The sequence below is a fragment of the Hordeum vulgare genome, chromosome 2H, assembly GCF_904849725.1.
Source record: "Hordeum vulgare subsp. vulgare chromosome 2H, MorexV3_pseudomolecules_assembly, whole genome shotgun sequence".
NCBI classification, from domain to species: Eukaryota; Viridiplantae; Streptophyta; class Magnoliopsida; order Poales; family Poaceae; genus Hordeum; species Hordeum vulgare.
Genome location: NC_058519.1, coordinates 21479017 through 21494994, shown reverse-complemented (window position 1 = coordinate 21494994; position 15978 = coordinate 21479017). Strand labels below are relative to the sequence as shown.

At 41.9% G+C, this 15978-nt stretch overlaps 1 protein-coding gene across 2 annotated transcripts; it reads right to left on the bottom strand.

Moving 5' to 3' along the window:
* Positions 1-250: 250 nt before the first annotated feature.
* LOC123429295 (obtusifoliol 14-alpha demethylase-like) lies at positions 251-3914 on the bottom strand. 2 transcript variants are annotated; one of them, XM_045113350.1, is made up of 3 exons: positions 3746-3914; positions 2840-3373; positions 251-1337 (listed from the first exon to the last, which is right to left on the bottom strand). In XM_045113350.1, the coding sequence occupies exons 2-3, from the start codon at positions 3305-3307 to the stop codon at positions 342-344; spliced, it is 1464 nt and encodes a 487-aa protein (XP_044969285.1). In that variant the 5' UTR covers positions 3308-3373; positions 3746-3914; the 3' UTR covers positions 251-341. The 2 variants fall into 2 exon arrangements, with proteins under 2 accessions (XP_044969285.1, XP_044969286.1); XM_045113351.1 differs by having other exon boundaries at positions 3750-3914.
* Between the last annotated feature and the right edge of the window lie 12064 nt (positions 3915-15978).

Sequence of the window (15978 nt, the reverse complement as noted above, 5' to 3'; positions counted from 1 at the left end):
TGCAAAGATGGCATAAAACACATTTCTTTTATTGATTGTTTTTTATGAGTTGGGGTAAACTTCGAACATTGCTTCAACTTACAAATAATGCCTTGGTATAAAAAAATTGAAAATTAGACTCTTTTAAGATCAGAATCGCCGTACCAAAAGTATTGTCTGTGAAGTATGTGTGTCCAAACTAACATGCATGCAGCAAGCAGGTCCTTTATTTCTTGCCACGTACATTATTTCATCCCCCTAGACACGTACAAGCACAATTCATACTCCTTTTGAAACATAAATTTGATCATTTACACCCACACCCATAAACGCAATCGTACAAAGTTCAAACTAGGGGCTAATTAAACTAGAGGTCGTCTCTGGTACCTAACCATCACTTTCCCTCTAGGACCAGGAACGAATTTCTCCCATTCATCCTCTGGGAACGGAGAAACCAATGTGAGCTCAAAGTTCCTAAGCAAATAGCTCCATATCACCTTGATTTGCATGTACGCAAAATCCTCTCCCAAGCAGGCATGTCTCCCCCCACTAAACGATGTGTATGAGAACTTGCCACCAACTCTGTCCTCCTCTCTCCCGGGGCTAAACCGATATGGATCATACACATGCGGATCTCTATAGATGTACGACAGATTGTTGCCAACCACCGTGGAGCTTGCTAGGGTATGCCCCTCAGAGATCTCATATTTGTCGCCTTCTCTGGTTCGCACAGTGAAGCTCTTCTTCACCTGACGGATTAGCAGTGGTGATGCAGAGTGCATCCTTAGTGCCTCCTTGATACAGCAATGCAAGGTGCCCATCTCCGACAAGGTGACATAATCTACTTGATCTCCGTGTTGCCCAATGAGTTTCTTCTGCTCTTCGATTGCAGCTGTCAAGTATTTTTCATGGCTGAGTAGGCAGGCTCCCGTCCATGTGGTGGTGCTTGAGCTGGCATGATGCCCACCGAACAACAGGGCGATTAGTAACCCGGTGATCTCGTCCTCGGTCATGCAGCGTCCGTCCCTATACTTTGCGTCTATGAAGTTCTGTAGCACGTCGGTGCCGACACGGCATGAGCTCTTACGTGATCTCACCATGCCATGGAATATTTCTCCTAGCTTAGCGCGCGCTCTGTCGCGCCTCTTGTGGGATGGGGTCGGGAGATATGGGAGGAAGAAGCTGATTAGGTGGAAGCCATCCTCACCAAGATCATGGAGGAGCGTGCACACTTCGTCCAACATCTTCTCGCGGATCTCCTCTCCTAGCAGGCACCTACAGGCCATCAGCATGAGCACGTCCCTCACCTCGTGCTTTAGATCAACTATGCCATGTTGTCCCCATTTTGCAAAGTAGTCCTACAAATTTTGTACGCAGGTACGATGCAATGAGATACCAAGGTCATATAAACGAAATGAAATTATGTATCATCAAATTTGCATATCTTGGAATACAGCAAAAGGCGACGTGGACGCAGAGCGAGGTCTTGAGAATGCATAATGAGTTCACAGGACTAGAACCAAGTTGAAGAGCACTAAATATGGTTGGCGCCAATCCTAGTGGAATCCTAGTTAGTACTTGGATCGGACGAAGTTCTCCTTTGAATAAAGACCAGTGCAAAAGCAAGAGACACTAATTGTTACATTTTTCTTGTGCAATGAAATCAATTGCATGATACAAAAACTTGTTTTGACCGAAGTTCCTTTGACCACACCATAGATAAACAAAGGATTCTGTACAAGAGGTGTGAGTAGATAATAAAGTTTTTTTTACGATAGTTCAAAACAATTCTTACTCATGAACTACCATTCAATCCTATAAATCAAACAACCTACAGATGAAATAAAAAGTCTGAATTCTGGTGCTCCGAAGTTACTAAGAAAATATGATCCTCCGAAGCTACTAAGAAAATATGATGGTCCGGAGTTAATAAGAAAATATGTAATACCATTTTGATTAGTAGAAAAAATATGGCTAAAAGATCCTCCTAATGAAAGAGTCCCTAAGATGTGCGAGAAGGATGCGAGGATGAAAAGTCACCTATAAACTAATGAGGTCATGTTTAATCAGCAGCTAGCTTCACAAAATAGTTCTATTGTTGTGATTGTTCATTTGCCATTACGTTGGTATTCTCCAAAGGCTCAAAGCTACTGATGATAACTAAGAAGAAAAATAAACCAACATATGTGTTTAAGTAGTGTGTAATAAGATGCCAAATTGCATATGTGTTCAGTAATGAGTAATAAGATGTCAAATCATATTTTCCTTTGTGATGCAACTGCAATTATAAACTTCAAATAATCTTATATAAATCTTTAACCATAGTCTTTGACAAGTTGGACAAAACAAATACTATACAGCAACAACAATGGAAAAAACGATGCTAGGGGGAGGGGGAGGGGTCCCTCCCTTAAGTTTCGTTGTTAGTTAGGTGGGAGAACCCAGTCCAGGTATTGTGCGTCGGACCGATGTGTAACCCAGTCTAGGTATTTTGGCTTGGATGGGGCATTCGGCATTAGATGTTAGATGTTGATGTGATGTGTGTTTGGTATTAGGCTCGGACATTCGACACCCATTCATCATAGGAATAAGAGTAGCGACCGGTGTTGTCAAGATGATGACTTCAGGCTTACTGATGTATTACCTTGTAGGGGCTTTATGAATAATTAATAAAATGGCTGCATCACCCAGATGCAGAGGCCGGGGTTACATCCTCTTTTAAAAAAAAGTTATATGAGGAGAATCAAACCCAGGTGGCTTGAGTGGAGACATAACGCACTCGTCATTGCGCTAGGAGGCTCTCCCGAATAATAAGAACAATAGTGATGATGATGGTGGAAGTAAATGATTTGCCGGTTACCTGCACTTCTTGAACCATAGAATCCACGTGGTTTTTCAACTTCATGGGCTGTATAGCATCGGTACAAAAGTGGATCTGCTTGCTTCTAGTTGCCAAATCCACATCATACATGACCCCTTGGCCGAAGATTGGCACAGTGAACTCATACAAATTCCCGAGGTTGATCTCTGAGTCTGACGCTTGAAAGAAATGAGCTGTGACCTCCGGCCCTACCAGAAATGTAACTTTCCTCACCCCAAAAAGGTCCACTGTGAACACGCTGCCCAACTTTGTATGCAGGTCTTGCACTACAGCTTGTAGACCATGAGTCACAAGTCTAGGCAAAGCTGCCATCAGAGAAACCCCACTCACCACAGGAGGAAGTGATCTTTCCTTCTGAAATGGACCAACAATTCTTCTCCCAAATGCCTTCATGACAATCATGGCGAGTAACAACATTGTTATGGTTAAACATGTTGTTAGATCCATTCCGGTATGGATTTAGCGCGCTCGTGGGGGAAGTAGGCCAGGGACAGTCAAAACCCTGAATATAATCTGGAGGCCATGTGTATATGTTAATGAGTGAGTGCATATATATATTAAACAGCATAAAAAGATGAACAATTTATCTTTAGGTACAACACTATTAAGCTTAGCTAATAAACCCGTACACCATTGGACGTTCAGGAATTAATTTAATTTAATATGGGCGACTATCGATCGTTTCTGTCTTAAGAAACACTGCCTCTGTAAGGAGTATACAGTACAAGGTTGTGAGTATACAAACGAACTACCGGAGCTCTGAAGTGCAACTTCTCAGTTTTGGAAATGGACGGGGAAAATTTATCCAATTTGAAATTAATATGGATATAAACTGGAGCTCTGAAGAAAGAGAGAGTGAGAGAGAGAGAGAGAGAGAGATCTTACGTACACTTCTTCCGTGATTGAACCGGCTGCGATATAGCTATGAAAGGAAGGTCGATTAGATGAAATGGACAGTATGATATTTTCGCGTATGTGGTTGGATGATGGAGTTAGGGTGTCTTATAGTGTCATTCGCAAAACAGAACAAAACAAAAAAGTCAAAATGGGACAAGCCCATCGGGGCAAACACAATGTTTATAAGGGACACGTTAAAATGGTTGACTATCTTCTCAACTATGCAGATCCGATCTAGATGTCCTCTAGTGCCAAAAGAAAAAACGTAAACAATGTAACCAGATCCAATCTAGATTGTATCCAACTGCCGTAGCCATATTGGATTTGGCCGTCTAATTAAGGGCTCGTTTGGAATTAAAAAAGGCTAGGAGTTTGAGAGGAAGAACCCTATATCACCCCCCCCCCTCCCTCTATTGGATCAATAGCTGTTGTGCGACTTTTTGCTACGAACAGGCTGCAAACCGGCATCGTTCGCAAGAATAGCTCTTCTGCGACATTTCTGTGCGCACAAATAGCCTAGACACGACATGGCCCTTAAGCACAATCTCTATCAGGATTAGGTGGACCCGGGCGAGACCCACAACTTATCCACGTCGGCATGGGACCCAGATGGCGGCGACTACGGTTAAACAGTTTCCCCTGCGCGCGCATCCTCCCTCTTCTTCTTCTCCGGCGACGAAGCACGACAACGCCGGCGAGCTCCGATTCAGAAAAGCAAACTTACAAGCATTTAAAAGCAAATCGACCGAATTCAAACAACATAGATCCATTTTAGCAAACATAGAGCAACATAGATAGTAGTGGTTCGATTACACGAGCTCCTAAGCACCTACCTCACCCTAGCTAGATCTCCAAAATTTGGCTCACCTGAGCCCCAGGGGTGCGGCCCCGACGAGGCGGCGGCGCCGGTCAGTCGGAGTCGGAGGCGCCTCAGCACCTGTCGGTGCGGGATTCCTCGATGGCTTGGCGGAGGCGGATCTCGTCGAGCTCCTCTTCCCTCTGCCGGCGCGCGACGACCTGCCGGGCCTCGTCCTTGGTGCGCTCCATAACCTCGGCGATGACGCCCTCGAGGTCGCCGTCGTCGACGTAGTCTCCCGGCAGAAAGCCCTGCTCCGCCCCCTCCCTGTTGGGAGAAGGCAGCGGTGCGCGTGAAATGGCGGAGCTCCCCGCGCCACCCGCGGTAGAGGAGCGCGCCGCTGCCACCATCTGGCGGTCGTACTCCTCCACCTCGCGCCGAGCGAACGCAGGTGGTGGCGCGAGCCCCCAGTTGGTGTACTTGCGTGCGCCGCGCTTCCGAGCAGCGTTGGAAGTAACCCGCGCCGCCCATTCACGGTCAGAGTCAGGCATCGACCGCTTCGCCCCATTCCGGTTTCCGCCGCCGGAATGGCCGCCGCGCGAGCTGGAAGATCCGGGCCTCATGATCGTCGCACGGTGGCGCTTGATCTGCGGCGGTGGGGCTGGATGGCGTGGTTTTGGTGGTTGCCGGCGGCGAGAGGGGCCGAGAGCAGCGCAGATCTGGATGTGAAAATAGCTAGGGTACGACACATTTCACTGTATAAGTAGTTCAGGTGCGACACTGAGGTGACGCCCGCTGACTTCCCTGGCCCACGGGTCAGATTGACCGGTCAGCCCCCCACGTCAGCTAGTTCTCTGTTTCAAACGTTGTTTTCACTTGAGTCATCATCTTTTCTGCGCGTTGCTGAATAGGCATGCCATCCTTCGGGATCCTATTCTTGCGTTTGCACCTCATTGAACTTCTCTTGTTCATGTTTGAAACTTGTTTAAATGTTTGTCAAACTTAGGTTTGACCAAGTTTGAAATGAGCATAAAAAATAAAAATATTGGAAAACCAGTGCACATGTTCTTACTTTGTCATATACTAACAACTCAAATTGATTTGGCTGTTTTTGACATGGTGGACAAAAAAACTTGTTTAGAAATGAGGTATTTACCCCCTTTGGAGCTAATTTGAAGCTCATGTGTGAAGACAAGTGGTTTTGGGTGTTGAACTTCAAACTTCCAAAAACCCCACAAAAGCTTCATTTTGGAGTAACTAAGAAGGATCTAGGCTTGGTTTCTCATTTTCATGTTTGAAACTTGTTTAAATGTTTGTCAAACTTAGGTTTGACCAAGTTTGAAATGAGCATAAAAAATAAAAATAAAATTGAAATTATTGGAAAACGAATGCACATATTCTTACTTTGTCATATACTAACAACTCAAATTGATTTGGCTGTTTTAGACACGGTGGACAAAAAAACTTGTTTAGAAATGGGGTATTTACCCCCCTTTGGAGCTAATTTGAAACTCATGTGTGAAGACAAGTGGTTTTGGGTGTTGAACTTCAATCTTTCAAAAACCTCACAAAAGCTTCATTTTGGATTGACTAAGAAGGATCCAGGCTTGGTTTGTCATTTTCATGTTTGAAACTTGTTTAAATGTTTATCAAACTTAGATTTGACCAAGTTTGAAATGAGCATAAAAAATTAAAAAAAAAATCAAAATATTGGAAAACCAGTACACATGTTCTTACTTTGTCATATACTAACAACTCAAATTGATTGGCCCGAGTTTTCTATTTTTTTAATTACTTATGCTCAACTCTAACCTTTGAAAACCCTACAACCTCGTTCGTGATAGCCAAGTTTGTCAAGGTTTTTTCATGAAAAACTCCATAGTCCAGATTTCTTATTTATCCTATGAAGTTAGTCACATAGAATGATGTTTGGCACCAGTTTCCTATTTTTTTGATTTTTTTTTGAATTACTTATGCTCAACCCTAACCTTTGAAAACCCTACAACCTCGTTCGTGATAGCCAAGTTTGTGAAGGTTTTTTTCATGAAAAACTCCATAGTCCAGATTTATTATTTTGCCTATGGAGTTAGTCACATAGAATGATGATTGCCACCAGTTTCCTAGTTTTTTGATTTTTTTGAATTACTTATGCTCAACCCTAACGTTTGAAAACCTCTCAAAACACCCTCAAAACCCCATCAAAACCCCGCACCTGTCCGGACCATTGGATCGCCGTGAATGGACGGTATGGATCAAGAAGTAGGGCTACGTCAGTGATCCACGGGCTGCGCTTTCATTGGTCGGCACAGCTCCACCGAAACGTTACGGTCCTCCACATCGATTAACTGAACAATTGTTGCACTATGTTAACTGAAGAATTGTTGCACTATGTTAACTAAAGAATTGTTGTGCTACCAGAGAGTGCAGCGTTGTCGTGGCCAAGGTCGCGGACGAGGGGGAGCGCTCAAGGACGTCAATTCCATGCGACAAGAGTGAGGCGACGCAGGAGGAGAGTACTTTGAAGTCCGGGCTGGACAAACTACTTCTCCTGCTAGCAAAACAGAGAAATACCCAATGAATGTAGTTGAAGAATTGTTGGATGAGTTATTTTGTGTTGTTTGGTTTACTAAGCTGGATCTGATCTGAGAGCTGATTACCATCTGAGAGCTGGATGAGTTATCTTGTGATGTTTGGTTTACTAAGATTACATGAAGCGGATCTGATCTGACAGTTGGTTACCATCAGATAAAATCAGAGTCTTTTTTTTGAAAGAAAGCAAACATCATTTGATTTACATCTCACATAAACTACCAGCAGCTAAAAAAGCTAAAACCCCTCAAAGCAGGCATAACAACAAGGAAATGTCCTTTGTTACAATCACTACAAAACTGCTACTGTCACGTTTGCCACCGTTACTGTTACTTCCATACTACTTTGCTACTAAATACTTTGTTGCGGATATTAAGACTTTCAGGTGTGGTTGAATTGACAACTCAACTGCTAATACTCGAGAATATTCTTTGGCTCCCCTTGAGTCGAATCAATAAATTTGGGTTGAATACTCTACCCTCGAGAACTGTTGCGATCCCCTATACTTGTGGGTGATCAAGAACTTTTTCTAGCACCGTTGTCGGGGAGCATAGCTCTATTCTCTGAGTTGCTTGGAATTTATATCTGTTGATCACTACGAAGAATCTGAAATACGCTAAAACCAAGATCTACCCCTCAACTACAAGGACAGGTAAGGAACTACCATCTAGCTCTGCACTTGATTCACCTTCTGTTATGAGTAAATTTGCGACACCACCACCTCCTACTGAATCTAATATGTCGCAAGTAATTGATGATGCTACTTCAGTTATGCATGATGCTTATGATGATACTTTTCTTGATACTATTGTGCCACTTGGTGAATTTCTTGATGAATAAATTGCTAGAGTGAATGCTGAAACTGATGATATTTCTGAATCTGTTGAAATTATTGAAACTGAACACTATGATGCACCTGCTAGACCTAGCTCTCCTAGATATGAATTGCCTAATATACCTAAGGGTTATGTTATGGAAGGAGAAGTACCTAGGGACTTTCTTGCTTGTAAGGATAGAGATGATCTTAAGAAATTCCTATGCAAGTGGACGGAAAAATCTTGGAATGCTAGAATGCAATATAATCCCAAGTTTGCTACTTCGCCTATCTTTGTTACTGATAAGGATTATGAATTTTCTGTCGATCCTGAGTTAATTACTTTGGTAGAATTTGATCATTTCCATGGTTATGAATCTGAAACTGTTGTGGCACACCTTACTAAATTGAATGATATAGCCACCCTATTTACTCATGAGGAAAAAATTAATTATTACTATATTCTTAAGTTGTTTCCGTTCTCATTAAAGGGTGGTGCTAAAATATGGTTTAATTCTCTTGCTCCTGGTTGTGTGCGTAGTCTCCAGGATATGATATTTTACTTCTCTGAAAAATATTTTCTGTCCATAAGAAACAAGATGCCTTGCAGAAAATATTTAAGTTTGTGTAGATTGAAGAAGAGAGTCTCCCACAAGCTTGGGGGAGGCTTCTCCAGTTACTTAATGTTTTACCTTATCACCCTCTCAAGAAAAATGAAATACTTGATATCTTCTATAATGGACTAATTGATGCTTCTAGGGACCACCTAGATAGTTGTGTTGGTTGTGTTTTCAGGGAACGAACTGTTGAACAAGCTGAAATACTATTGAATAATATATTGAGCAATGATAATGATTGGACCATTACCAAACCACCTCCAAAACCAACTCCGAAGAAAAGAGGTATTCTATTCATCAGTCCTAAAGATATGCAAGAGGCAAAGAAATCTACGAAAGAAAAAGGTATTAAAGCTAAAGATGTTAAGAATCTACCACCTATTGAAGAAATACATGGTCTTGATAACCCGACACAGGTAGTTGAGGTAAACTCTCTTCGTAGATTTGATGAAGGTCGTATTCCTTATAATAAGTCTGCTAGCCAATGCTTGGATGAATTTGATAACTTTGTTGTTAACCAAGAAAATTTCAATGCTTATGTTAGTATACAATTGAAACATAATGCTTACATGCTTGATCGCTTGGGTGATTATATGAGTAGAACTGTTAATGACCTTAGGCTTATTAGTAAACATGCTTCCGTGGTAACTACTCAAGTATAACAAGTAATTAAGGCACAAAATGATTTGCTCAATGAGATGATTAGTAAGAACAATGATCATTCTATTAGAATTGTGACTAGAGGTGGTAGAATGACTCAGGAACCTTTGTATCCTGAGGGCCATCCTAAGAGAATTGAGCAAGATTCTCACATCGTTAATATTGATGCACATGGTCCTTCTAATAAAAGGAAAAAAAGAATGATGATAGGACTTTGCATGCTGCTAGTGAACCTGTTATTCCTGATGCTGAGACACAATCTGGTAATGAACATGAACCTGGTGATAATATTAATGATGATGTTCATGTCGATGCTCAACCTAGTAATGACAATGATGTGGAGATTGAACCTGTTGTTGATCTTGATGACCCATAACCTAGGAATAAGAGATGTGATAAAAGAGATTTTATTGCTAGGAAGCATGGTAGAGAAAGAGAACCATGGGTTCAGAAACCCATTCCCTTTCCTCTAAATCATCCAAGAAGAAGGATGATGAGGATTTTGAGCGCTTTGTTGAAATGTTGAGACCCGTCTTTTTATGTATGCGCTTAACTGATATTCTAAAAATGTCTCATTATGCTAAGTATTTGAAAGATATTGTTACAAATAAAAGAAAGATACCGGAAGCTCAGATTTTCACCATGCTTGGTAATTATACTTTTAAGGGTGGAATACCAAAGAAACTAGGAGATCCCGGAGTACCTACTATACCATGCTCTATTAAAGTAAATTATGTTAAAACTGTTTTATGTGACCTCGGAGCTGGTGTCAATGTTATGTCGTTCTCTTTATATCGTAGACTTGATTTGAATAAGTTGACACCTACTGAAATCTCTGTGCAAATGGCTGATAAATCAACTACTTTACCCATCGGTATTTGTGAGGATGTGCCTGTTGTGGTTGCAAACGTTACTATCCTAACGGACTTTGTTATTCTTGATATTCTTGAGGACGACAGTTTCTGTCGATTATCCTTGGTAGACCCTTTCTGAATACTGCAGGGGCTGTTATTGACTGCAACAAAGGCACTATCACTTTTCATGTTAATGGTAATGAGAATACGATACACTTTCCGAAGAAACAATCAAAAGTTCATAGTATCAACTCCATTGAAAAAATTCCGACGTTTACTATTGGAGACTTTGAATTCCCTCTCCCTACTGCCAAAAAGAAATATGATATACTTATTGTTGGGGACATGCATATCCCCGTTGAGGTAACCTAGTGTTATTCGAAAGTTCTCTCGTTCCATGTCATTCGAAAAAAGTTTGTCAATAAGACTTGATCAACCTTATTGATGGATTCTTTTTGACGGGCATGAGATGGATGAATTTAGAAAGCAAAACCTTTTGTACCCAACTTTTATTTGTTGTTCCTTAGTTTCAATTTAGTAAAAATGCTATTATTTCTCTGTTTTGTGTTTATCTGTGCAATAGAAAAATGATGTGAAAATACAAGTTCTCAGAACGCCTTGAAAATTTAATATGATTTTTTGTGGAATATTTAAGAATTTTTGGCCCTCAAAGCACATCAGGGGGCTGCACCAGTGGGCCACAAGCCTGCAGGGCGCGGCCACCCCCCTCGGCGCACCCCTTGGCTTGTGGGTCCCACATGTAGCCCCTTCACTTATTTCAGGACTCATCCACTTCGTCTTCCTCCAGAAAAAAATCCCACCATTGCTCAAACCCATGTTTTAGCTCATCTTGCTTCCATTTTCGATCTCCTTGCTCAAAGCTCCATTTGCAAAACTATTTTAGGGGATTGTTCATTGGTATGTAACTCCTCCAATGGTCCAATTAGTTTTTGTTCTAGTACTTTATATGTTGCAAAAAAAATGTTGTGGTGACCTTGTTCTTGAGCTTACATATCAAACTTGTAGGGTCCAAGTAGTTTTTGAAGCATGATATAGCTTCTAGGCACTTGTGGGAGTAGTTGCTATATTTTTGTTCACTAAAAAATTAAGAAATTTTTCAGAGAAATAAAAATGTTAAGGATAATATACCAAGGTGGTTCCTCGAGCAAGAAGACCCCGAGACTCGCGATACGCGAGCCCGACTTTGAACCACCAAGGGAAGCTCAAGTGCAGCCTTGTGAATGGTCGTCGGATCCATTCATGGTCCAGGACGGATTCAAGGAAGAATTTTATGCGTACATACGAAATGTTGGCCTTGAAAATTTTGTTTCGCACCAATGCAAGCAATATTATCAACTCACTGATTCCTTCGTGCAAAGGTTTGAATTTTCATCCAGGCGTAATACGCATTCCATTCTATTTAATCTTTATGATGAATCTTATACTATGTACCTAGAGGATTTTAACCATGCAGGCCAAATTCCACAATGGGTTAGCTATAGTGATCCTCAGAAAACTGAATATAATGATTTTCTTGCTAGCATCATTGTGGGAGAAACTAGAAATATTGCATAGGCTACCTTGGGGAGCATTCACTTCCCTGACATACATTATCTTGCTCTCTTCATAGGTAGATGTATTAATGGTAAACATGAGCATAGCCACCTTTGCGTACCTGACCTTAGTATTCTTAAGAGTGCGGTCATGGGTGATAGACGATATAGCTTGGGAAATATTATTGCTAGGAGGCTACATCAAAATGCTAAGAATGGAGATTTCTTTGGTGGAATTTATGCCACCCGTGTAACTAATTATCTTGGCATACCTTTAAGGGAGAATGATATTAGGTTACCACTTGCTTTTCTTGATTATGAGGCTATGGTGCGCTACCAGTTTCTTAAGATAAATGAACAACCCCTCCTGTACCGACTAATTTTTGATAGACAACATGTTGTCCATATTACCCTTTCCGCTCCTGCCTTCTTTAACTTTCAGGAAAAGCGGAGATACTTTATAACCAGAGAGGAGGCAAACGAGTACGAGAGAGAGGCGAAAGCCGCTCTCCTCTCCGTGGAATCCATTCAAGCGGCAGCCACTGCAGCCAGTACAACCCCAACTATGACTTTGGATATTATCCGGGCCAGCCATGGCCCTAGACCAACTTAGGACAAAAGCCTAAGATTGGGGGAGTATGTATTTCTCACGGACATTGCATTCATGTTCACATACTCATTCCAGTTGTCGGTGTTTATACTTTTTCATTGTACCATCCATGGTAGTTTATTTCTTCTTTTTGTTTTCTTCTTGTGTGTTTCATTAACCTTGAGAAAATCCAAAAAAATAGTTCTTACTTTACCTTCTAGTTTGTTTAGCTGTAGTGTTAAAAGAAACCCAAAAATATTTTCCGTTCTTCTTTTGCTTGTTGTGGGCTTTCTCGTGTAAATATTTTTTCTTTCCTCTTTGGGTCGTAAGGAGAAGACCACGACGACATGTTGAGTGGCCCTCATATGCATTATCGTTTATCTGTCAGAGAGCCCATATTACCTTGTCTTCTCCTTTGAGTTATTGCTTGCAAATTCAGCTTAAACCAATGCACGTGCACTCTTATTATTATTATTCACACCGTTCGATCATGCAAGTGAAGGCAATAATGATGATATATGATGAAGCGACGAAGATGGAGAAAAGCTGGTATGAACTCGGCCTATTTTGTTTTTTGTAAATATGATTAGCTCATTGTTGTGGATTCAGCTCATTATGGATTGAACATGTTTGCAATGACAATTAGAGATTATAGTTACTTATGCCATGCTTAATTAGCTAGGAGTTAATAATGGCTTGTCTTGACTGCCAACATGCATATTAAAATAACTCAAATACGCATAAAACAACGTCGAACCTTAAGTGTGCAGACCCTGGGGCAGGAGAACTATGTAGACATGACCCGAGAGACTCCTCGGTCAATATCCAATAGCGGGACCTGGATGCCCATATTGGATCCTACATATTCTACGAAGATCTTATCGTTTGAACCTCAATGCCAAGGATTCATATAATCCCGTATGTCATTCCCTTTGTCCTTCGGTATGTTACTTGCCCGAGATTCGATCGTCAGTATCCGCATACCTATTTCAATCTCGTTTACCGGCAAGTCTCTTTACTCGTTCCGTAATACAAGATCCCGCAACTTACACTAAGTTACATTGCTTGCAAGTCTTGTGTGTGATGTTGTATTACCGAGTGGGCCCCGAGATACCTCTCCGTCACACGGAGTGACAAATCCCAGTCTTGATCCATACTAACTCAACGAACACCTTCGGAGATACCTGTAGAGCATCTTTATAGTCACCCAGTTACGTTGCGACGTTTGATACACACAAAGTATTCCTCCGGTGTGAGTGAGTTATATGATCTCATGGTCATAGGAACAAATACTTGACACGCAGAAAACAGTAGCAACAAAATGACACGATGAACATGCTACGTCTATTAGTTTGGGTCTAGTCCATCACGTGATTCTCCTAATGACGTGATCCAGTTATCAAGCAACAACACCTTGTTCATAATCAGAAGACACTGACTATCTTTGATCAACTGGCTAGCCAACTAGAGGCTTGCTAGGGACAGTGTTTTGTCTATGTATCCACACATGTAAATGAGTCTTCATTCAATACAATTATAGCATGGATAATAAATGATTATCTTGATACAGGAATTATAATAATAACTATATTTATTATTGCCTCTAGGGCATAATTCCAACAGTCTCCCACTTGCACTAGAGTCAATAATCTAGCCCTCACATCATCATGCGAATTACATTGTAATAAATCTAACACCCATACAGTTCTGGTGTTGATCATGCTTTGGCCGTGTAAGAGGTTTAGTCAGCGGGTCTGCTACATTCAGATCCGTGTGCACTTTGCATATACTTACGTCCTCTCCTTCGACGTAGTCGCGGATGAGGTTGAAGCGCCATTTGATGTGTCTGGACTTCTTGTGAAACCGTGGTTCCTTTGCTAAGGCAATGGCACCCGTGTTGTCACAGAACAAGGTTATTGGATTCAGTGCGCTTGGCACCACTCCAAGATCCGTCATGAACTGCTTCATCCAGACACCCTCCTTAGCCGCCTCCGAGGCAGCCATGTACTCCGCTTCACATGTAGAATCTGCTACGACGCTTTGCTTGGAACTGCACCAGCTTATCGCACCCCCATTAAGAATAAATACGTATCCGGTTTGCGACTTAGAGTCGTCCGGATCTGTGTCAAAGCTTGCATCAACGTAACCTTTTACGGCGAGCTCTTCGTCACCTCCATACACGAGAAACATCTCCTTAGTCCTTTTCAGGTACTTTAGGATATTCTTGACCGCTGTCCAGTGATCCACTCCTGGATTACTCTGGAACCTACCTGCCATACTTATGGCCAGGCTAACGTCCGGTCTAGTGCACAACATTGCATACATGATAGAACCTATGGCTGAAGCATAGGGGACGGAGCGCATATGCTCTCTATCCGCATCAGTTGCTGGGCACTGAGTCTTACTCAATCTCGTACCTTGTAAAACTGGCAAGAACCCCTTTTTGGACTGTTCCATTTTGAACCTTTTCAAAACTTTATCAAGGTATGAGCTTTGTGAAAGTCCTACCAGGCGTTTTGATCTATCCCTATAGATCTTAATGCCTAGAATGTAAGCAGCTTCTCCTAGGTCCTTCATAGAGAAACTTTTATTCAAGTAATCCTTTGTGCTCTCCAAAAACTCTACGTTGTTTCCAATCAGCAATATGTCATCCACAAATAATATTAGAAACGCCACAGAGCTCCCACTCACTTTCTTGTAAATACAAGATTCTCCAACCACTTGTATAAACCCAAATGCTTTGATCACCTCATCAAAGCGTTTGTTCCAACTCCGAGATGCTTGCACCAGTCCATAAATGGATCGCTGGAGCTTGCACACCTTGTTAGCATTCTTAGGATCGACAAAACCTTCGGGTTGCATCATATACAATTCTTCCTTAAGGAAACCGTTAAGGAACGCCGTTTTGACATCCATCTGCCAGATTTCATAATCGAAAAATGCAGCTATTGCTAACATGATTCTGACGGACTTAAGCATCGCTATGGGTGAGAATGTCTCATCGTAGTCAACTCCTTGAACTTGTGAAAAACCCTTTGCCACAAGTCGAGCTTTATAAACGGTCACATTGCCGTCAGCGTCCGTCTTCCTCTTAAAGATCCATTTGTTCTGAATAGCCTTGCGGCCCTCAGGCAGTACCTCCAAAGTCCACACTTTGTTCTCATACATGGATCCTATCTCGGACTTCATGGCTTCTAGCCATTTGTTGGAATCTGGGCCCACCATTGCTTCTTCATAATTTGCAGGTTCATTGTTGTCCAACAACATGATTGACAAGACGGGATTACCGTACCACTCTGGAGCAGCACGTGGTCTCGTCGACCTGCGTGGTTCGACCGAAACTTGAACCGGAGTTTCATGATCATCATCATTAACTTCCTCCTCAACCGGCGTCGCAACGACAGAGGTTTCCCCTTGCCCTGCGCCACCTCGTCAAGTTCTATCTTCCTCCCACTCAATTCTCTCGAGAGAAACTCCTTCTCGAGAAAAGCTCCGTTTTTAGCAACAATAACTTTGCCCTCGGATTTGAGATAGAAGGTGTACCCAAGTGTCTCTTTTCGGTAACCTATGAAGATGCACCTTTCCGCTTTGGGTTCCAGCTTTTCAGGCTGAAGCTTTTTGACATAAGCATCACATCCCCAAACTTTAAGAAATGACAACTTTGGCCTTTTGCCATACCACGGTTCGTATGGTGTCGTCTCAATGGATTTTGATGGTGCCCTATTTAAAGTGAATGCAGCTATTTCTAA

Excerpts from the sequence above, each read along its gene's own strand:
- LOC123429295 (XM_045113350.1), bottom strand. The coding sequence starts at position 3,307 with ATGGATCTAACAACATGTTTAACCATAACAATGTTGTTACTCGCCATG. Across the intron at positions 1,338-2,839 it reads CTATGGTTCAAGAAGTGCAG|GACTACTTTGCAAAATGGGG; the intron begins GTAACCGGCAAA and ends CAAAATTTGTAG.